This window comes from Chiloscyllium plagiosum, unplaced genomic scaffold (assembly GCF_037043375.1).
Source record: "Chiloscyllium plagiosum isolate Xiang-an unplaced genomic scaffold, Cpla_swu_hap1 HiC_scaffold_17, whole genome shotgun sequence".
Classification (NCBI taxonomy): Eukaryota; Metazoa; Chordata; class Chondrichthyes; order Orectolobiformes; family Hemiscylliidae; genus Chiloscyllium; species Chiloscyllium plagiosum.
The window spans coordinates 15,878,358-15,901,099 of NW_028270155.1; the positions used below are offsets into that span (position 1 = coordinate 15,878,358).

Here is a 22,742-nt window from a genome sequence, read left to right on the forward strand (position 1 = left end):
TGTAGCTTACAAATGAGATTTCAGTTATCCTTCTAAAGAATGACACAGTAACTCTGAGTGACCAGGAATGTTCCAGTCTCAAACATGGAATTATCCTCAATTAGCAGATATTATTTCATGTAAATAAATATAGTGTGCTAAGTAAATTTCACATTATATTTCACCATTTTAGTGACTGTGGGTTGCGATGAGAGCTCCTCAGGTTATGTAAGTGAAAATTCTTCCTTATAACAGTTCACCAACTCCAGCTGATCTTATTCTTTGTCCCACTCAAAATCTACTCTGCTCAATCAACTTCTACTTAGGTGCACTTAATCCCCGTTTCAATTCTTACACTTGTCTTGGCAGTCCAGCCAGATCCATTACTCCCTGACGAACAGTTTGTCCACCCTTTTTGTGTGATGAGCCTTGATGATGGAGATGAATGATGGAGACGGGTTGATTTTCCCTCCATGGATTCCAGACCCACTCCAGAATCTTGAGCACCAAATTTAGACACTCTGCTAAAGGAATGCAGCACTGTCAAAGGTTCTGTCTTTCAGGTAATGTATTACACCAAAGTCTTGACTTCCCTCTCAAGTCAACATTAAATACCTCAGGTTGTCATTTTGAAGAAGAGCAGAGAAAATCGCCTGATGTCCTGGCCTATATTTATCCCTTAACGAGCATCACACATATTACCTAATTATTATCACAGTGCTATTTGTGGGATCTTGCTGTGTCTATGTTAGTTTCAAAATTACAGCAATAACTCTTCAAAAGTACCTCAATAATTGTAAAACATGTTAGGTTGTCCCAAGATTGTGAATGGTGACTTAAATGCAAGTCTTCTCCTTTTGTAATGGAAATGCTTGGGGTTACTACAGAAGTAGTGCTTGAAACTCAACATGTGGTAATTGTTGGTCATTACATGACAGCATCAAAGTAAGTGATCATCCATTATCCAAAGTTTCCCTCATTTTCTCTTCACATTCTCAGGTCTTTGATGTTCTTTCCCACTTTTAGTTTCTTAAGTCTCTTATGATTGGGTTAAGAGGTAATTTGTTCTTTGACACCACCCAACATTGTACCATCACACAAAGGAGTCAGGTCCACAACCTTCTTAGTTGTGAAAGCACCATCAAGTGTGCTCTCTTTTCCTGCCTTTCACCCATCTGAGGCACAGAGAGAAGCCAGAGTTGAGTGCCTCGTCTCAGACAGTGGTCCCCTATACACAGCCAGTGGGAACACTCAGCGTGTGACTGTCACCTCCAATTTTCTTGTCATCAGTCCACCTCTCCTAAGGGAGACTATTGGGCTGGTAGGGTATGGCAGTCTTCACTCCCTGTCAACTCCACTTGGTACATTTGTGATGGAGATTAGTGAGCTGAGGAGCAAACGTAAATTTATTCAGTACCAGATAAAGCGGAGGTAGAATCCCCCAGACTTTCCATTCATTTAGAGAATGAGCAGAACACTTCTCTTTTCTGCTATACATGCTTTTAGTTTACATATCAGTACTCAGAAATATATTTGTGTTTGTGTTAAATAAATTTACATGCCAATTTTAGAAATGACCTGGGAAATTCAGCAATGGTATAGGTCAGATCCACAGTAAAGTGGAAGTCAAATACCCCCAGAAAGCTGCCAGTACTCTCTGTCTGGGATCCTACATGAGGAACAAGCTCCTTGAGTGAGGCAGCAGATGCCTGTTGATCCCTGTGGAACTTGAAGTCAGCAAAGGGCCACCATCTCCAAAAGAAGGCAAAATACTGTTTCTATTTGCGGTGAGGCCAAAATTATAAATGTTGCCAACATTGAAAGATGGAATTTGACCACATTTTGAGTTCAAGGGGGAAGTGTGACAAATCCTGTTAGTGATTGGGACTGCTGCCCTACAAAGGGGGAGGCCGACAATGCCTGGGGAAGTTTTCCGAGTGAGTTGCAGCCAAACCCATGATGATTGTAGCTTCTCTACTGGCAGTTCATCATAGTTTAGCACGCTCAGTCTGACTTGAGCACTTGTAAAATTTATCATTTTGAACAGCAGTATTAGCATTAACTGAGGGAATAATGTCCAAACCAGACAGCCCTGAAAGACACCCAACCACTTGGAATGGTGACAGCAGTTTGGCTCCAGGGACAGTAGAGTAAGTAAAGCATCATTTATTCTCCCTACAAAGCAAAATGTCATTTGGTTATATGTGAGCACTGTTGTAAAAGCAAACTGTAAATTCGGACCAATACATTAACTTAAGTTTTGCATCCGAGTCATCATCACTATTTTCCCACAGAGCATAACTGTACTTTCACCTGCTGCTGTGAAAATACACTACTGGGTCTATAAAGGTGCATTTGATAAACCCTCTCTTGATCTGCAAGCATGAAACAGAATGAGTCACTATGCCTCATATGTGAAACAGGAGGCTGATTTGTTTTTGGCGCAATGGGTTGTTACAGTCTGGAAATAACTTCCTGAAAGAGTAGTGGAAAGGATTCAATAAAAAGAGGGAATTGGATACGTACATATAAAGGAAAAATGGCAGTAGTTCAAGAAGGCGGCTCACCACAACCTTCACAAGGGCAATTAAGGATGCGTAATAAATATTTGCCTTGCCAGTGATGCTTAAATCCCATGAACTGTAAGGAACAAGTGGTTGAGTGGAACTAATTGGATAGCTATTTCAAAGAACCAACACAGGCACAATTGGACAGATGGCTTCCTTCTGTGCTATAGATCCTAACATGCCAGGCCCACATAGTACAATGTATTTTATGTGAAATATAAATTACAACTCAGAAACAAGCTATTTAGACCAGTCCATGTTGGTCTTTATGAGCAGTACACATTGTACCATATGTCTTCCACGTTTTGACATCATTTAAATCCTTTTTGCTTTCAACCATCTATGATGAACTCTCCTTCATTACTGATGTAGTCATTACAAGAAGATGTTGCTGGAAAAGCATAGCAGGTCAGGCAGCATCCAAGGAGCAGAAGAATTGACGTTTTGGGCATATGCCCTTCATCAGGAATGCCTAAAACATTGATTCCTCTGTTCCTCGGATGCTGCCTGACCTGCTGTGCTTTTCCAGCAACACACTCTTGACTCTGATCTTCAGCATCTGCAGTCCTCACTTTCTCCTCGCTGATGTAGTCATTATTTCAATCATATTGTATTCATATTCAATCAAGTAAAAATTGAGAGTGTTCGCATATTGGCTAATGGGAAGCCAGGGCATTAATGGGTTGTTTTTAGGCTGGCAGGATATGATGGGTGCTGTGCCATGGGGATGTCTGTTGGAGCCTCGGTTACTTACAATTTACATGAACGACTCAGAATGATGGTTGCAAAGATGGGTGGGAAAGTAAGTTGAGCAGAGGGCATAAGAAGTCTGCAAATTGCAACAGATAGGTTGGCATGTGTGCAGATGCTTGGTAGATAAAGTTCAAAAATGTGAATTTGTCCAGTTTGGCAGGAAGAATTGAAAAGCAACATATTATTTGACTGGTGTGAGTTCACAGAAAACTAAGGTACAGAGAGATCTGGGTGTCCAGACATGTGAATCATACGTTATTTGCGGGTACAGAAAGTGATTATAAAGATAAACAGAATGCCGTTGTTTCAGACAAGAGAGATGGAATGTAAAAGTAGAGGGGTTTGCTGACATTGTATGAAAGCTTGGTGAGGTCACATCTGGAGTACTGTGGACAGTATTGGCCTCATTATTTGAGACAGGATATAAGTAAATTAAAAGCAGTTCTGAGAAGATTCACTTGTTTGCTATCTGGCATGGGTGGGGTTTATGATATTAGGAAAGATTGGACAGGTTGGTCATGTATCCGTCAGTGTTTAGAAGAATATGAGTTGACCTTGTTTAAACATATAAGATCTTGAGAGGACTTGAGAAATGAATGCTAAAAGACTCACAACACCAGGTTATAGTCCAACAGGCTTATTTGGAAAAATTTGCTTCCAAATAAGTCATTACGTCCAAATAAAGCTAGAGTCATAGAGTCATAGAGATGAACAGCACAGAAACAGATCCTTTAGTCCAACCCGTCCGTGCCGACCAGATATCCCAACCTAATCTAGTACCATTTGCCACCACTTGGCCCAAATCCCTCGAAGCCCTTCCTATTCATATATCCATCCAGATGCCTTTTAAATGCTGTAATTGTACCAGCCTCCACCACTTCCTCTGGCAGCTCATTCCATACATCAGCACTCTCTGCATGAAAATGTTGCCCCTTAGGTCCTTTTTAAATCTTTCTCTTTTCACCCTAAACCTACAGCCCCAAGTTCTGGACTCCTCCAACCCAAAGAAAAGACTTTGTCTATTTACCCTATCCATGCCCCTCATGATTTTATAAACCTCTATGAGGTTACCCCTCAATTTTCAACACTCCAGGGTAAACAGCCACAGTGTGCTCAGCCTCTCCCTATAGCTCAAACACTCCAACCCTGGCAACTTCCTTGTAAATCTTTTCTGAACCTTTTCAAGTTTCACAACATCCTTCTGAAAGGAGGGAAACCAGATACGCACGCACTATTCCAAAACTGGCCTAACCAATGTCCTGTACAGCCGCAACATGACCTCCCAACTCCTGTACTCAGAACGCTCACTAATAAAGGAAAGCATACCAAATGTCTTCTTCACTATCCTATATACCTGCAACTCTACTTTCAAGGAGCTATGAACCTGCACTCCAAGGTCTCTTTGTTCAGCAACATTCCCTCGGACCTTACCATTAAGTGTATAAGTCCTGCTAAGATTTGCTTTCCCAAACTGCAGCACCTTGTATTTAAACTCCCTCTGCCACTCTTCAGACTATTGGCCCATCTGATCATGATCCCGTTGTAATCTGAGGTAACCTTATTCGCTGTCCACTACACCTCATATTTTGGTGTCATCTGCAAACTTACTAACTATACCTCCTATGAACACATCCAAATCATTTCTATAAATGACAAAAAGTAATGGACCCAGCACCGATCCTTGTGGCACTCCACTGGTCACAGGACTCCAGTCTGAAAAACAACTCTCCACCACCACCACCACCCTCTGTCTTCTACCTTTCAGCCAGTTGTGTATCCAAATGGCTAGTTCTCCCTGTATTCCATGTGATCTAACCTTGCTAACCAGTCTCCCATGGGGAGTCTTGTTGAACGCCTTAGTGAAGTTCATATTGATCACATCCACCGCTCTGTCCTCATCAATCCTCTTTGTTACTATTTCAAAAAACTCAATCAAGTTTGTGAGACATGGTTTCCCGGGCATAAAGCCATGTTGACTATCCATAATCAGTCCTTGCCTTTCAAAATACGTGTGAATCCCGTCCCTTAGGATTTCCTCCAACAACCTGCCCACCATCGATGTCAGGCTCACTGGCCTATAATTCCATGGCTTGTCCTTACCACCTTCCTTATATTATGGTACCACGTTTGCCTACCTCCAGTCTTCTGGCACCTCACCTGTGACTATTGACGTTACAAATATCTCAGCAAGGGGCCCAGCAATCACTTCCCACAGAATTCTAGAGTACACTTTTTCAGGTCCTGGAGATTTATCTACTTTTATGCATTTCAAGACATCCAGCACTTCCTCCTCTGTAATTTGGACATTTTTCAAGATGTCACCATCTATTTCCCCCATTCTATATCTTCCATGTCCTTCTCCACAGTAAACACTGATGCAAAATACTCATTTTGTATCTCCCCCATCTCCTGCAGCTCCATACAAAGGCTGCCATGAAGGGCCATATTTGCTTCTTAGTTGCCCTTTTGTCCTTAAACCTGTTGGACTGTAACCTGGTGTTCTGTGATTTTTAACTTTGTCTACCCCAGTCCAACACTGGCATCTTTCACATCATGGCTAACATGGGAGAAACTAGAATTAGTGGCAGTTTCAAAATAAGGAGTCACCAATTTAAGGTTGTGATGAGAACGATTTGTTATTTTTTTCTGAGCTATAATATGTCTTCAAATTCCCTCATCTTCCTCTGTCAGTCTCTCTCAAATTCCACATATTCCCTGCTGGAAAAAGTGGTTAATTGCTCTGTTCTTGGCCATCTATCCCAATTAGTAATTGATTGCTGAGTGGACTCACCTACCTAGATATCTCCTTTCTCCAAAGATGGAGCCTTCCTCCACTTTTGGTGATCTGGAAGAGATCACCATTAATGGGAAAACATATGTAGACATCCTGGAACTCTGGGCCACAGTGTTGCCTTTTGTCAAATGCTAAGGTCCCAGAATAGTGGCTTTTCTTCCCCCATCAGTAGTCTGACCCCATATTATTCTAGAAGCAGCTGAGAGGAAGGCTTTATTTCAAAGATTTGAGCCATTCAACTAAAAAATGTCCACATACAGAATATATAAGGTTTGCTTTTCTTTTCAATTGAGAAATCGAGGCAAATTGCCAAGACCCACAATGCTTGATAAAACCACGAGTGTAAAGGGGGGATGAACTAAATCTAGAAGTAATGGTTTAGTGGATCAAAAGCTGTTTAATGTAAGAATGAATCATCAGAGAAAGCAGAAACTGTCTCAAGGCTTTCGTCTTGTAATGTTCCCTGGGGGAGCAATTTTAAATTTACCTTCATAGATTAACTCTTGAACTTGTAAAAGCTCCTTTCAACACTTTTCACTTGCCTGAGGAATTTTCAAAGGTAACCACAAGTTACTTTTCAACAAGCAGACCTGATCAATGGCCTTGAATCTTTTAATTTCAGAGCTAAGCCGCATGAACACATCGCCACGTTCAGAGACTTGAGCATGTAATCTAACATGGCACTACAGTACAGCACTGAGGGACCACTGCATTGGCAGAGATGCTGCCTCTGTCACTAAAAGGTGTGATTATAAATAAACACTGCGAAACATTTAAGTAAATTATTGAAAATGTTCAAAAGAAATACATTTCATGGAAAAACAATAAAGATCAGCAATAAAGATCAGATCAGTGGCTTAATAAGGAAATTAAAGATAGTACTGGATTGAAAATGGAGACTTACAAAGTTGCAAAGAATAATGACAAGTCTGAGGATTGGGAGTGTTTTAGGTTTGGAAGGGCTTGACAGGATAGATATGAGAGGCTGCTTCCCTTGTCTGAGGAATCTGGAAGAAGTGGGTACAGACTCAACCTAAGGAATCAATCACTGATTGGTATGAGGAGAGATTTCTTCACTCAAATGTTGTGAATCTTTGGAATTTTTCAACTCGGAATGTTGTGGATACTGCTTCCCTGATCTATTTAAAGCTGAGGTAGACAGATTTTGGTCTTTCAAGGACCTAAGGGAACTGAAACCAAAGATGCAGTAGTGGTGAATTGAATAGTGTATCGAGAGGCTGCATGATCTTTTATTTTTGCTCATGCCTTTTGGGGTGTTCAGTTTTGTAAATAGCAAGACCCTACAAGTAGTGATAAGGCAAATTGCCAATTGACCTAGCAGGCTAAGTTGGAAGGGCAGCATGTTGGAATAACATCTCTTGCCAGACAAGTCATTAGTTTTGTACATGTAAGCCAGGGATTTGACAGGCCATAATCAGGGAGACAAAGGGACCAATGATGGAGGTGAGAGGTACAGTCCGCAAGTTCTGTTAGCCAATTGTGTTCCTGAGGACCAGTCCGGACCAATGTGTCCTGCTCCGACCACTGCAGAACAGTTGTTACTGCACAGTGCTGTGAATTTCAGTTAAAAATCCAGTCTTGCTTTTGCAAAATATTGCTATGCCTTCAAGTCTGAACTGCTCATTTAATCAATCACTTTAACCCACACATGTCACAGAGATCAGAACAGTTGGTGTTTAATGCTGAAGTAAGAGATGGTCTAACTCCAAATTTATGGTTCACAACTAATTATTTTTCTTTCAACTTATTGCATTCGTGTGTTGATTTCCATGCTGAGACCAGCACCTCAGAGCATGGCTGGGAGGATGTTTGCTGACATCCCATAATTGTCTCTTTGGCATTGAATGCTTTGAAAATTGAATTGGTCTGAGCTGAGACTTGGAGTGAAACTCCTGTCGCTTTCCCCTCATTCCCCCTTGAGCACTCAACAGCATTGCCCAAAATTAGTCTGTCACTGTTGTGGCTGAGTTAAGAAGTATCAAATGCAAGTGTCAGGCAACATTGGGAGAATTGTTTCCTTTTTCTTTTCATGTGATGTGGGTGACCCTGGCAAGGCCAACACTTGTTGCCCATCCCTAACTGTTTTTGAACAAGTGGCTTGTTCCGCCACCTCACAGGACAATTAAGAGAGAACCATATCGCTGTGGGTCGGAGGTCACAGGGTTGGGAAAGTATGGCAGTTTTCATTTCCAAAAGGACATCAGTGCATCAAATAGGTCTGTATGACAAACAGTGGCAGTTTCACTGTCATCATTACCAAGACTGGCTTGACAGTTCCAGATTAATTAACTGAATTTAAGTTCCACCAGCTACTGTCGTGAGATTTGAACACACTTCCCTAGAAAATTAACCAAACAAAGAATAAAGAATGGTACAGCACAGGACAGGCCCTTCGGCCCACAAAGACTGCACTGACACATGATGCCTTTCTAATTAAAAACCTGCTGTGCCTACGCATCCCTCTGTTCCCAATATTCATATATTTGTCAAGATGCCTCTTAAACATTGCTACTGTATCTGCCTCCACCACCTCCCCTGGCAGCACATTCCGGGCACTTACCACCCTCTGTGTAAAAAATTTGCCTCTCACATCTCCTTTATACTTACACCCCTTTTTTTAAATCTTAAACCTACGTTTCTAAGATTCTCAGAAAAGATTCTAACTATCCATTCTAACCTGAGTCAGTGGATTGCTAGTGAACATGAACCCAAATCTACTCATTGGTGTATAATGAAGCAGGTCACTTTTCCTTTGGACAGAGGCAGCACTATGGATGAACATGACAGCTAACTCATGCTGATGTCCTACCCGTATCCTAATTCATACCATGGGGCATTCACTACATTCTATATTGCACTGACCTGCACTCACTCCTTGTTTTGTGATTCTTTGGTATTCACAATCCTCACACCTATTTTCAAATCACTCCATAGTCTTGGTCCTCCCTATTACTGTAGGCACCACAAACCCAACAAACATTTGAGCTTTCATCACTCCTTGGTTTCTGGCCATCAATACTGACTGCTGCTTTTACAATTGCCTGAGCCCTAAGCTTTGAAATTCCATTCATAAACGTCTTTACCTGTCCATTTTCCTTTAAGACTTTTCATAAAACCGACCTGTAGGGCCGAACAAAGCCCAATTTCCATAGGTGAGGTATTTGTTGTCAATTTTTCTACGATAAGGCTCTTTGTGCAGAGCCTTGGGGCATTTTACTATTTTAAAGACAGATTACAATTGGAAGCAGCTGTTGTCACCTGGGGAAAATTTCAACAAGGAGTCTGAGTTGAAGCTGTGGCCCTCCTAATCTGTGGTGCCCATCTGCTGTGAATTAGATTTGGATATCTTTGATAAAAAACAAAGTGCTTTGTAAACTCAGGGTTCCGTTGGCAGTTCTGCACCATCTATTGAAATATTTTACAAACGAGGATGAAGTTAGATCCAAATACGACATTGCAAAGTAAAGTTTGTACTTTGTGAAAATCCGAAAATGGCTGCCATTTCTTTGCAGTGAACCGGAATCACTGGAGGTGAGAAGCAACAAAAGAAAGGAAAGCAAACTTTGGAAAGCAGTGTCCTATAATTATCAGCAATATATGAAGCAATGATAACCTCAAACAGAGTGACATAGGGCTCACTGCAGTACCTAATGTGAAATGTTATCTTTGCTTTTTCACCAGGCTTAACACAGCAAATGATGTCAACGCAGCAGCAAAGAATGGACAATACAATCTGAAAGAGGCTAAACAAATGCTCAGTTACAGGTAAGGTCAAAATTTCCACTTCCTCCTTCAATTTTCTCTTCTGCTATCTAAGCTTGCACTCAAAGATTGCTGACTTGGTTGAGGACAAAGAGTCTTACTCACACCATGCTAAGGACCATTCATGCACAAGCCTGAACAGCAGAAACCTGTAGATCATTCAATCATGTGGACTCTCATACTAGATTCTCACCTTGCTTCCACCAACGTTCCACAGACACATTGTCATGGTGAACCATATGGGAGTGATTCTGGTGAAAATCTATGTTTCCCAAGTTAAATTTATTCGGCAATTTTCTTTCCCTTCCAAATAAAACAGATGCAAGTTCCTAATTCAAGTATTCCTTAAGTCCCTTGGCGTAACATTACTTTTAAATAATTTACACACCCCTTTTGAAGTTATTGACTTCAACATTTAGCTGCGGTTCCATGATATATTCAAGGTTATCTTTGCTCTTTGGAATTGGTGTGACTGATGCACTAGTACTGCTAAGTTAAGCAAACGTGAACAATGTAGTGCAGATTCATAGTTCCCTGAAAGTACAGTCACAGGTAGATAGGATAATGAAGAAGGTATTTGGTATGCTTTCCTTTATTGGTCAGAGCATTGAGTACAGGAGTTGGGAGGTCATGTTGCAGCTGTACATGGCATCGGTTAGGCCAGATTTGGAATATTGTGTGCAATTCTGGTCTCCCTCCTATTGGAATGATATTGTGAAACTTGAAAGAGTTCAGAAAAGGTTTATAAGGATGTTGCCAGGTTTGGAGGATTTGAGCTATAGGGAAAGGCTGAATAAGCTGGGCTGTTTACCTTGGAGCGTCGGAGGCTGAGGGGTGACCTTATCGATGTTTATTAAATCATGAGGGGCATGGATAGAGTAAATAGACAAGGTCTTTTCTCTGGCATGGGCGAGTCCAGAACTAGATGGCATAGGTTTAATGTGAGATATAAAAGGGAGCTAAGGGGCAACTTTTTCACGCAGAGGGTGGTGTGTGTATGAAATGAGCTGCCAGAGGAAGTGGTGGTGGCTGGTACAATTACAGCATTTAAAAGGCATCTGGTTGGGTATATGAATAGGAAGGGTTTGGAGAGATATGGGCCAAATGCTGACAAATGGGACTAGATTAGGTTGGGATATTTGGTCAGCATGGATGAATTGGACCGAAGGGTCTATTTCTATCTGTACATCTCTCTGACTCTATGTCACCTCTAAACTCAACCCTGATCCCCCATAGAAAGTGAGGGCTGCAGATGCTGGAGATCAGAGCTGAAAATGTGTTGCTGGAAAAGCGCAGCAAGTCAGGCAGCATCCAAGGAACAGGAGAATCGACGTTTCAGGCATAAGCCCTTTCCTGAAGAAGGGCTTATGCCCTAAACGTCGATTCTCCTGTTCCTTGGATGCTGCCTGACCTGCTGCGCTTTTTCAGCAACACATTTTCAGCCCTGATCCCCCATAGCCTCCCTTTGCACTTACTAGTGTAATGGTTAGGAGTGGATAACTAACAATCCCTTCACTCTTTCAAGGACAGATATCAATATTGAATAATAGGAGAGTTACATTACAAAAAGAGGCCATTTGGTCCATCTTGCTGCAAGAGAATCTCTGCTTGTTCCTCCCCTGTAACACTGTATATTTTTTTTTCTCTTCAAGTGCTTATTCAATTCCTTTTTGAAAACCCACAACTGAACCTGTCTCCATCAGTCTCAGGCAGACTACTCCAGATCCTAACTCCTCTCTGTGCTAAAAAGCTTTTGTGTATATAGTCATTGAATATTTTTAAAGTAGAAATAAATAGCTTCTTGACTACGCGGGACTCAAAGCTCATTGGGGAATAAATGGGAATATGGAGTTAGGACCATAATTAGAACAGCCATGATCTATTGAACAGATCTTTGGTGGGACAGAACTTGAGAATTGCTTAAAAAAAAATTAACAAGTTTTTCATCTTAAAATCATCAGAACATTTGCAAGAATAACAAAGTAAAGGGGAAAACCAATATTTATAATGCATGAGAGTATACTGCTTGCACCCAAATAATCTGTGCCTGTAAAACTCCTGACTCAGTGTCCAACATTAGATAAGATTCTGTATTTGGAACATTTGCTGGATATTGCTGAATGTGCGGGGATTAATGCTAACAACCAATCTGGATTGTCAGTTAGTCTAACAGTATAGTGCACTTGCATACACTGGGAGCTACAAAAATTGATACATGGAAGGTCTTGTTTCTTGCAGACAGAAAAGTCACATGCGTGCACTGTGCCCGTTTCAACTCAGTAAAATATATGACATTCATTCACTTGTCCTTTCTCAGGGCAATGTGCTGACTATTCAGAGTCAACTTGCCTGGCTTAAAATTTAAACAAACACTGTCAATCAGAATAAATACATGCATTCTCCACAGCAATGCTTCGACTGGTAACAGTCCACTTGCCAACCAATCAGCACTCTCAAAATCAAGCAGTACAGATGTTGAGCTGTCCTTTGAATGATTTTCTTTAACTGCATTGATGAGGGAAAGGTGAAAAGCTTCCTTAAAATGTATCTTATTTTCAGCAATATTATTGAATGGTGCAGTAGACCTGAGAGGCTGAATTGCCTACACATGCTCTAAATTCGTATGTTCACATGCTAGTGACATGGTTAAGTGGTCAAGCCTTTGTCATGTATAAAACTCAAATTAGGAGAATTGGTCAGTCAATGGAGTTAGTGAGCTCCAATTCTGTATCCATTTCAATAGCTCCAACTATGAGTTTCTCTGCTCAATTTCAACTACACTGGAGGTGTTCAGTTTGGCTTCCTCTATTATCTCTCTTGTTACTCTTTGACATGTTACCCAATTACAATCTACAACTCTATAATCCACAAGCACTCATTTGGGTTTAAACACACAACCTATTTTGATGAATATCACTCTTAAAATTAAACACTTTGCACATTTAAATAGGTTTGCAACCCACGCCACTTTTGGCTAATCATAAATCTCACTCTTAGTATTCCCCTGACATTAGAACATTGAGATATATTTAGAGCAAAGCAGGAAAAACAGAATCACAGCGCTTTCCTATTCTCATTGCACTATATTTCTGTTTCACAATTGCAAAATAATTCTTTGACTGTAGCTTCCTGTGGCTTTGTACAATATATTAGCCTCTCATTGGCTCCAATCAGTGTCATTTCACTTCTAACAGTTAGCACTGGCTTTCCATTTATTGCATTTTATCAAAAGTATTAAAAGCTGCTTGAGTAAATATAAAATTGGAATTCCATTGCGGGATACAAAGGATCTCTATTAACCAAACAATAGACTTAGGAGGCCTATGGCACCCTGGAATTTGCTCCCAAATAGAACTGTGTGCTTCTACCCCTCATGGGCTGCAGCAGTACAGTATCTTCTCAAGGGCAGTTAGGGATAGATAGTAAATGCAGGAAATAATGCTGATATGTGTCTGCAGTTTTTGTTCAAGGTTCTAGAGTCTTTCTCCATAGCTCCAAAGGCTCTTTAGAGCTTGTCCCAGTGACCCTGCCTTTCATACAGAATCCTACTGACATTACTGTATCAGTTGATAAGTTGGGCAGGGCAAGCATCTACCTGGCAGAACTCAGGAGTTCTGGACAAAGGAATTGAATGCAATATCTCCAAATTTGCAGATGTCACTGAGCAGGGTGGCAATGTGTGCCGTGAGGAGGATACTAAAGGGGCTGCTGGGTGACTTGGACAGGCTGGCTGGGTGGGCAAATACTTGGCCAGTGCAATAATGGGGCTAAATTGAGGTTATCCACTTTGGTGGCAAAAACAGGAAGGCAGATTATTATCTGAATGGTGGCAGTTTGGAAAAATGTGAGGTGCAACGAGACCTAGGTATCATGGTGGAACAGTCGCTGAAGGTGCAGCAGGCAATAAGGAAAGCTAATGGCATGCTGGCCTTCATAGTGAGAGGATTTGAGTATTGGAGTAGGGATGTCTTATTGCAGTTATACAGGGCCTTGGTGAGTCCACACCTCGAGTATTGTGTGCACGTTTGGTCTCCTAGTCCGAGGAGAGACATTCTTACTGGAGGGAGTCCAGTGAAGATTCACAAGACTGAATCCCAGCATGGCAGGACTGACCTATGAAGAAAGACTGATTGACGAGGTTTGCACTCGATGGAACCTCAAAGAAAGAAGGGGGGGATCTCATAGAAATATATAAAATCCTGATGGGACCGGACAGGCTAGATGTGGAAAGAATGTTCCAAGTGCTGATGGAGTCCAGATCTAGGGATCATAGTCTAAGAATATGGGTTAGCCGTTCAGGATTGAGATTTGTAAGGGAAATAGGGAAATCCCTGGCAATCACAGACCAGTCAGTCTTACGTCTGTGGTCAGCAAAGTTTTAGAAAGAATTCTGAGGGATAGGATTTATGACTATTTGGCAAAGCATAGGTGATTAAAGGCAGTCAGCATGGCTTTGTGAGGGGCAGGTCATGCCTTAGAAATCTTATTGAGTTCTTTGAGGAGGTGACAAGACAGGTCAACGAAGGTCGAGCAGTGGATGTGATGTATATGGACTTCAGCAAGACATTTGATAAGGTTCCCCATGGTAGGCTCATTCACAAAGTCAGGATCCAGAGAGAGTTGGCTATCTGGATTCAGAATTGGCTGGCTGACAGAAGGCAGAGAGTGGTCGTAAATGGAAAGTATTCTGCTTGGAGGTCAGTGTTGAGTGGGGTCCTGCAGGGCTCTGGTCTTGGGCCTCTGCTCTTTGTCGTTTTTATAAATGGCTTGGATGAGGAGGTTGAGGGATGGATTAGTTAATTTGCAGATGACACAAAGGTTGGAGGTGTTGTCGATAGTATAAATTCCTGAAGAAGGGCTTATGCCCGAAACGTCGATTCTCCTGTTCCTTGGATGCTGCCTGACCTGCTGCGCTTTTCCAGCAACATATTTTCAGCTCGATAGTATCAAGGGCTACTGCAGGCTACAGCATGACATATACAGGATGCAGAGCTGGGCTGAGAAATGGCAGATGGAGGTCAACCTGGATAAATGCAAAGTGATGCATTTTGGAAGGTCGAACTCAAAAGCTGAATGTAGGATTAAAGACAGGATTCTTGGCAGTGTGGCGGAACAGAGGGAAGTACATAGATCCCTCAAAGTTGCCACCCAAGTGGATAGGGTTGTTAAGAAAGCATATGGTGTTTTGATTTTCATTAACAGGGGGATTGAGTTTAAGAGCTGCGAGGTTTTGCTCCAGCTCTACAAGTCCCTGGTGAGACCACACTTGGAATATTGTGTCCAGTTCTGGTCACCCTATTATAGGAAAGATACAGAGGCTTTGGAGAGGGTGCAAAGAAGGTTTACCAAGATGCTACCTGGACTGGAGGGCTTGCCTTATGGAGAAAGTTTGAATAAGCTTAGACTTTTCTCTCTGGAGAGAAGGAGGAAGACAGGAGACCTGATCAAGATATACAAGACAATGAGTGGAATAGATAGAGTCAATAGTCAGAGACTTTTCCCCAGGGCAAGATTGACTGGTACGAGGAGTCATAGTTTTAAGATATTAGGAGGAAGGTATAAAGGAGATGTCAGAGGTAGGTTCTTTAGATTAGTTTAGATTCCCTACAGTGTGGAAACAGGCCCTTCGGCCCAACAAGTCCATACCGACCCTCCGAAGAGCAACCCACCCACACCCATTTCCCTACATTTACCCCTGACTAATGCACCTAACACTACGGGCAATTTAGCATGGCCAATTCACCTAACCTGCACATCTTTGGACTGTGGGAGGAAACCGGAGCACCCGGAGGAAACCCACGCAGAAAGGGGAGAATGTGCAAACTCCATACAGACAGTTGGAGACTGTTTGTGCAGAGAGTTGTGAATTCATGGAATGTGTTGCCAGCTGTGGCAGTGGAAGCAGAGTCATTAGGGACATTTAAGCGACTACTGGACAGGCACATGGATAGCAGTGAGTTGAGGGGTGCGTAAGGGTTTGTTTCCATGCAGTACATCTCTACGACCCTATGACTATGATTAAACCTTGACACAACATTGTGGGACAACGGGCCTATTCTGTGCTGTACTTTTCTATGTTCTATGAGGAAGAATGTCTTCACTCAGAAAGTTGTGAACCTGTGGAATTCTCTCCCACAGGAAGCTGTTGGGGCCAGTTCATCAGAAATATTCAAATGGGAACTGGATGTGGCCCTTACAGCCAAAGGGATCAATGGATATGGACAGAAATGTGATACTAAAATTGCATGATCAGCACTGATCATCCTGGATGGTGGTGCAGGCCCAAGGGGCCAAATGGCCTACTCTTGCACTTATTTTCTATGTTTCTATGAGCAATCCGTGCAGGTGTAACGAATAATGAAGCATAGCATACTGAAGCGTCTATGAACTGCACTGATAGGAGAAATTATCCAATTTTCATAAATCTGATTGAGAATTAAAGTGTAGAGATGCAGTCAGGGTGCCACAACTTGTCTCAGCTCCCTCTTAAGACGAGAAGGAATATAAAAACTTAGCCAGGATTTCCATTCCCAAACTGATCACGGAATCACAGAATTCATAGAATCACAGCATTATTATGGTGTCGAATGAAGCTATTTGGCTCATCATGCCCATACCAGCTCTATTGCCCAGTGCCAATGTCCTGCCTTTTCCCCATAGCCATGCACATCATTATCATGCAAAACAAAAATCCAAAGCCCTCTTGGTATGCTTCAATTGATCAATGTTGAATGGGTCTGGCGCCGCAGTGGTATCACATTCCGGGTGGCCTTAAGGAGGTGAGGGTGCTGCACCAGTGGGAGATAAATCCGCCATCTAGAGCTACCTCTTCAAGCAGTTCCAACAGTGTCAGAACTAAGTAGCAGATGCTGCTGGGACAGACAGGAGGCCTCAGGATGAAGGAAATACAAATCCCAGAGGTAAGTAAGTCTGGGGTATCTGAGCAGGAAAGATAGAGGAAGGCAGGTGGACAGGTTATGGTTGTCAGACGGTAAGTGGCATAGGAGCAATTTGCCCCTGCCCCGGAGTGGCGTGAAATTAGTGTCAATTAGTTTAACTAACTCAGTTGCCATTTTTAAAATCAACAGGAAGGATTCAGTGTCCATCTGTCTACCATGTCAGAGTTGGGCAGGAAGGCAATGAGTTCCAATATTTCAGTACTGTTCCTCCAAAGTCACACCAGGTCAGAGCCTGTAAAATCCAGCCCTGAAGAATAGGCCAATACTCACTCCTACACATGTATGAAGATGGCTACCAGATATGAAGGGAAAGTGTAACAGCCGACCTTGCTATTTTGGTCCAAATCTGTTAACTCAGCAAAGGCCTGGAATTAACAAGTAATCTGTTTGAAGAGTGAACTGCTATTAGTTGGATTACAAGCTTAATGCCTGTGTTGTCCTCTTTGTGTTTTTTTTGCTGTTGAAATGCTTTCCATCTGACCACAGTTAATAGATGTTGGTGAGACTTAAACCTGCTAAAAATTTGTTTTACTAGGGCTCTTCCACCAGTCACTCCTTCACTGACAGCTGGATGATAGTCACAATATGTTGCACACCATTAGCTATTCTCCTTCAATATTCAGCATATAGTAGCAGGATTCTCTATCACTTGGGCATCCATGACATCCCGACAGGCTTACAACTGTTCTGCTCTAACACAACACATTTCCCCATCTCCAGTTTGTAGCTGATGGCTAGAATTTAATAAAATTATTCTTCACAATGAACGGCATGCTGAAAAAGCCCAGTATCTTTTTTAAAACATTTTAAATTTGGGTATCCAAATGAAGTAATTGGGGAAAGTCTCATCTTTCAGAATTTATCTAGCCTTTTAGAGCCACATCCTAAGCTCCATGTTCTTATTTATATCTGATATTGGATGAGGTAAATAACAAAGATGCATTTAAGGGGAAGCACACCAAATAGATAGGAGAGACAGGAAAAAGGATATGTGTTGATTGAGAAACATGACAGGAGGCTCACAATGGAATGATGGCATGATCTAATGGATTCAAATGGCCTGTCCTTTATTTCATTTTGTTTGCCACCTCTTCCACCCAAACAATTAACACAGTGATAAGGGTTTTCAGTTTCCCTTTTCTCCTACCACTGTATTTTTTCCCCCTGTTCATGTTAATGGTTTGGACAGGTGGTGAGATCAGAGGCAGGAAGACCATAAGATACAGGAGCAGAATTATGCCATTTGGCCCATCACATCTGCTCTGCTATATGATCATGGCAGATATGTTTCTCAACCCCTTCTTCCCTGTAACCCTTGATCCCCTTATCAATAAGGAACCTATTTATCTTTGTCTTAAAGACACTCAAGGGACTTGGCTTCCATAGCCTTCTGTGGCAATAAGTTCCACCCTCTGGCAGAAGAGATTTCTCCTCATCTCAGTACTAAAGGGTTGTCCTTTCATTCTGAGGCTGTGCCCTCGGAGCCTAATCTCCTTTACTAATGGAAACATCTTCTCCATGTCCATTCTATCAATGCTTATCATTATTCTGCAAGTTTCAATCATATCCCTCCTCATTCTTCTAAACTCTATCAAGTGCAGACTTCTCATCTACTTCTCTTATGACAAGCCCTTCAATTCCCAGGATCATTCTTGTAAATCTCCTCTGCAACTCCTCCAAGACCAGCATACCCTTCCTTAGATACAGGACCCAAAGAAACTCACAATGTTCCAAATATGGTCTGACAGAGTCTTAAACAGCCTCAACGGTATATCTTTGCTCTTGTAGTCTAGCCTTTGTGAAACGAATGCAAACATTGCATTTGTCTTCCTAACTGCCAAGTGAACATGCGTGTTAATCTAAAGAGACCCCTGAACAACGACTGCTAAGTTTCTTTATGCTTCAGATTTCCGAAGCCATTCCCTATTTAGAAAATAGTCTACACCTCTATCTTTCCGACCACTACCTCTGTCTTTACAACTTCTTATTCCATCTGCCACTTGTTTGCCCACTTTCCAGAAAACCCTAGTCATTAGCTTTGTGCCCTTTCTCCAACACTTAGTATGGGGATTGGTTGGTGATGGGACATGGATAGCCATGCTGTGGTCAAACAATGGAAGCCTCTGCAGTCACCCATCCAGTTCCTTGGCCACTGAATTGAGCTTGCCACTGTTTTGGTTCCCAGATGAGTACCATGTTATTTGTCTCTTGTTCACTTTCAAGTGGCTGGATTGAAAACAGTATTGGATGAGGTTCTAGGAGGAAACTACCCATACATGCCCAGGATCAAGTGAGTCACTTCTGCAGTAATGTCACTGATACAGAACAGTCACAATCTATTATTTTAATAGAAGATTTGAAAAGTTCACACAGAGCATTTGGCAGGTTCTTGCCAAAGGGAGCTCCTCATAATAATTGCTTTCGGAGTTTTGGTGAGTAGGCTGCAATACTATTTTGAGGATTATCATGATTTCTGAATCATTTGCATTCTGAAAGAACATTGTGTTCTGTGCATTTAACTGGCAACGAAGAGGATCACCAGCGTGATGTGGTTCGATCAGGACCCAGCCACAAACCGCCCCTCAAAGAGTAGAGAAGCATGTTGACAATCAATGAGTTAAAAAGCATTTTCACAGTTCATTGATTTGGCACGGCCACTGCAAATAATGGCAGGGAAACACCCGCTGAGTGAATTAAGAGCTGCTTTCTCCAGTAGTGCGAAGTGTGGGTAAATCTCCCTCATCTCACTCTGACATTTTATTTATCTTCAGTAAAGAGACACTGCTATGGCAGCTAAAACCTCACTAATAGTCTCCAACATACAGTGGAATTTGTTCACATCTGACATTTAATCTCTTGCAGATGCCTTCATCAACTCCAAATAGTCAAACATTTGGATCCAAAAGAAAAGACATATTTATAGGCTTTTGGGGCGGGGTAAGTGAGGGTGGACTATTCACACAAATACACACACTTCATAGAACAATTTGGCGCTACCAGTAAATATAATTCTTAAAGGATTCATGACAAACTTACTTTTAAAACCTGTAACATAATTCCTTTTCAATCACTCTATTTCTAGAGACATATTTGTAAAATATTACTGATGACCCAAATCAGTTAGCATTAGTTTGCTGGACAAATTGAATTGAATTAACACACCCCTGAATGCAATTTAAACTTTGCTGAGGCACATGGTTTAATTATCAAGTCTACTGCTGTTAATTTGGCTTTTCCCCCTCCCCCATAATGTTGTAATCACTTACTGATTAAGACAAAGCAAAAAAAAATCAAAACAGGAAATCAGCAGTTATTTTTAATAGATTTTTAATCATAATTCTTTGTGAACATTTTGGCATGTTTGGATAGAGGAACTGTGATTGCAACGTACACTTTAAATTTAGCATTGGGCAATTTTACTGTAATCTCATTGTTGTTGCCTGGAGGCCCATGGTATCACTTGAACTAATCTCCCAAATAACATGTGTTTGATGGTAAATTATGATTCATGGTACAGTTCAAAGTGTTTTTGCATCATGGAGTTCTTTCAGGTTTTGGACACCTGGATTGAAATCCTTTAACCACTTGATCAACCCTAGTCATCGCCCCTCCATGTGTAAATGCTTCTCTTTGCTTACAAATTCCTCTGTGGACTTGCCTTTGGTATATCTGCATGTTCTCTTTGTTGTTACCCCTTACATTTCCCAAATTCTCTCCATGTCTTTCCCTCATTTAAGTTGATGTTCTTTCAACACTGAAAATGTGTTGCTGGAAAAGCGCAGCAGGTCAGGCGGCATCCAAGGAGCAGGAGAATCGACGTTTCGGGCATGAGCCCTTCTTCAGGAAATCCTGAAGAAGGGCTTATGCCCCAAACGTCGATTCTCCTGCTCCTTGGATGCTGCCTGACCTGCTGCGCTTTTCCAGCAACACATTGTCAGCTCTGATCTCCAGTCCTCACTTTCTTCTAGAAGGTTCTGTCAACTCTGTAAACAACAAATACTGGAGATCACAGCATCCATGGAGAGAGGGCAGGCAAGCTAACGTTTCGAGTCGAGATCACTCTTCATCAGAGCTGGTGAAGAAGACATCAAGACTTAGCTTGCTCTTTCTCCATGGATGCTGCCTGAGCCGCTGTGATCTCCAGCATTTGTTGTTTTTGGTGAAGATTCCAGCATCTGCAATAATTTGTTCCTATATTGTGTTCTTTCAACCCTAGCTGTTTGATGGAAACGTGTACTTATAGCTCCTTACGTGAACGGGTATCAAAAATTGATGATTATTCTAGTGAAAGACCTGGTGGCAGTTCGCGGCACCCAGGGCGCTACATAAGTGGAGTGTCTCGTTGTTGTGAATACGAACAGCCTTTGAAAAGGGTCCTCGCCTAGGACTGTGCTGATCTGTGTTTTCACCTTTCATCGTTTCCTTTCTCCGCAGAAAACATGATGCCGGAATGCTGATTGCTTAGATCGAAACTTTCCCTGCGGCTCTAGCGTCCGCCATAAAGCACAAAACCTCAGAGAGAACATAAAAGATGACGCTATGAGAAAGCCAACCAACACAGCAAGCGTTCTCAAGACTCCTGTGGCTAGTTTATAGTTTCTTCCTCTTCTTCCACTTCGGTTTTTTTTAAAAAGCAGAGGACAGCAATGAACAAATGAAGACGACTACTCGTTCAGGTGTCTCTCTCACACACAGACACATACACATATATAAATTTCTATATACATATATATATATTAAAAATACGTACGCATGATGTTTGAATAAAAGACAGTGGCAGTATTTAACAGAAAACAAACCCCACAAAATGACAAGATGCTGGCATTACTTTCAAAATAAACTGAGCAAAGAAAAACTTTTTTTAAAAAAAACTGTGTGTACGTCGGCAAAACAGTCTTATATCTGCAAATGAAGACCTTGCTAAGACAATAACTGACCCTGATCTCAATCCCACAGTCGCTGATGGCACCCTGTGTACATAGTTAGGCTTCTCTGATATATGCACATAACTCAACAGTGCTTCCGATTCTCACAGTCATTATGATTGACGTTAGATTACGGGTAGTCACACAAAGCGAGATTCTGAGACCACCCTTTTGGTCTACTGGATTCCAAACAGGCTGAGATATACAAAACCTGGTCCATCCATCCTGCCAGACTTTACATTACTAGTGTGTCACATCGGAGATGACTGCGGACTTTTAAAAGGATTTGCTTTTTTAAAAAAATGTTATTTTAATCCCAACTAAAGGAAGATTGGTGAAAATCTACAGTCTGTTGGTAACAGTGGGTTCGCTGCAGGATTTAGTCCGCTTAGTTATTTGCTCTGGGCATTAGGACCCCTCTCAGAGAGAGAAAAAAAGGACACTGTGGCACATCAAACCCCATCTCATAGCTTCACGTTTTAAACTCTAACTCATTTCCTACAGCTGCGAAGGACTGTATTTTAGGATTAACAAAGTTGAACCCCACCTACCTGGCTTCCTTAAGCCTGGTTCATGGAGATCAAAGCACATTGTGTGAATTTATTCATGGTCAGACTGGAGGCTAAAAACAGAAAATGCTGGAAATGCTCAGAAGAATGAATGCAGGACTGTAAGAGTTCTGATGAAAAGTAATCATCATGATGCATTAAATGTTAGCTTTCTGCTCAGACTTTGCCAAGCATGCTGAGTGTTGCCAGCATTTTATGCTTTTCACTCAGATATCCTGCACAACAATATTGTGCGTCTGTCACAACGTGGGGACATCTGTACCTGGATTTGAAATTCAGACCAGGCCGATGTGATTGAGTCATTTCATAAAATGTCTGGTCAAATGGGGACGGGATGAGAGGGTTTCAGGTAACAATGGTTGCAGGTTCCAGTATCAGAGTCTCCCCACTATTCATTTACATCCACAACTGCT

At 41.8% G+C, this 22,742-nt stretch overlaps 1 protein-coding gene across 4 annotated transcripts in view; it reads left to right on the forward strand.

Annotated features, from left to right (window-relative positions):
* mafa (MAF bZIP transcription factor a) overlaps positions 1 to 21,968 on the forward strand; it is a 360,209-nt gene extending 338,241 nt beyond the window's left edge. For 2 of the 4 annotated variants that reach the window (XR_015759913.1, XR_006314073.2), the window contains one exon: positions 9,796 to 9,879. Coding sequence is in view for 2 of the 4 variants with exons in the window: in XM_043706570.2 (XP_043562505.2) it covers positions 9,796 to 9,879; positions 21,270 to 21,300 (115 nt within the window). In the remaining 2 variants the exon portion in view is untranslated. Of the gene's footprint in view, positions 1 to 9,795; positions 9,880 to 21,269 lie in introns of those variants that run through there. The other 2 variants (XM_043706570.2, XM_043706572.2) reach the window with 2 other exon arrangements.
* Positions 21,969 to 22,742: the final 774 nt, after the last annotated feature.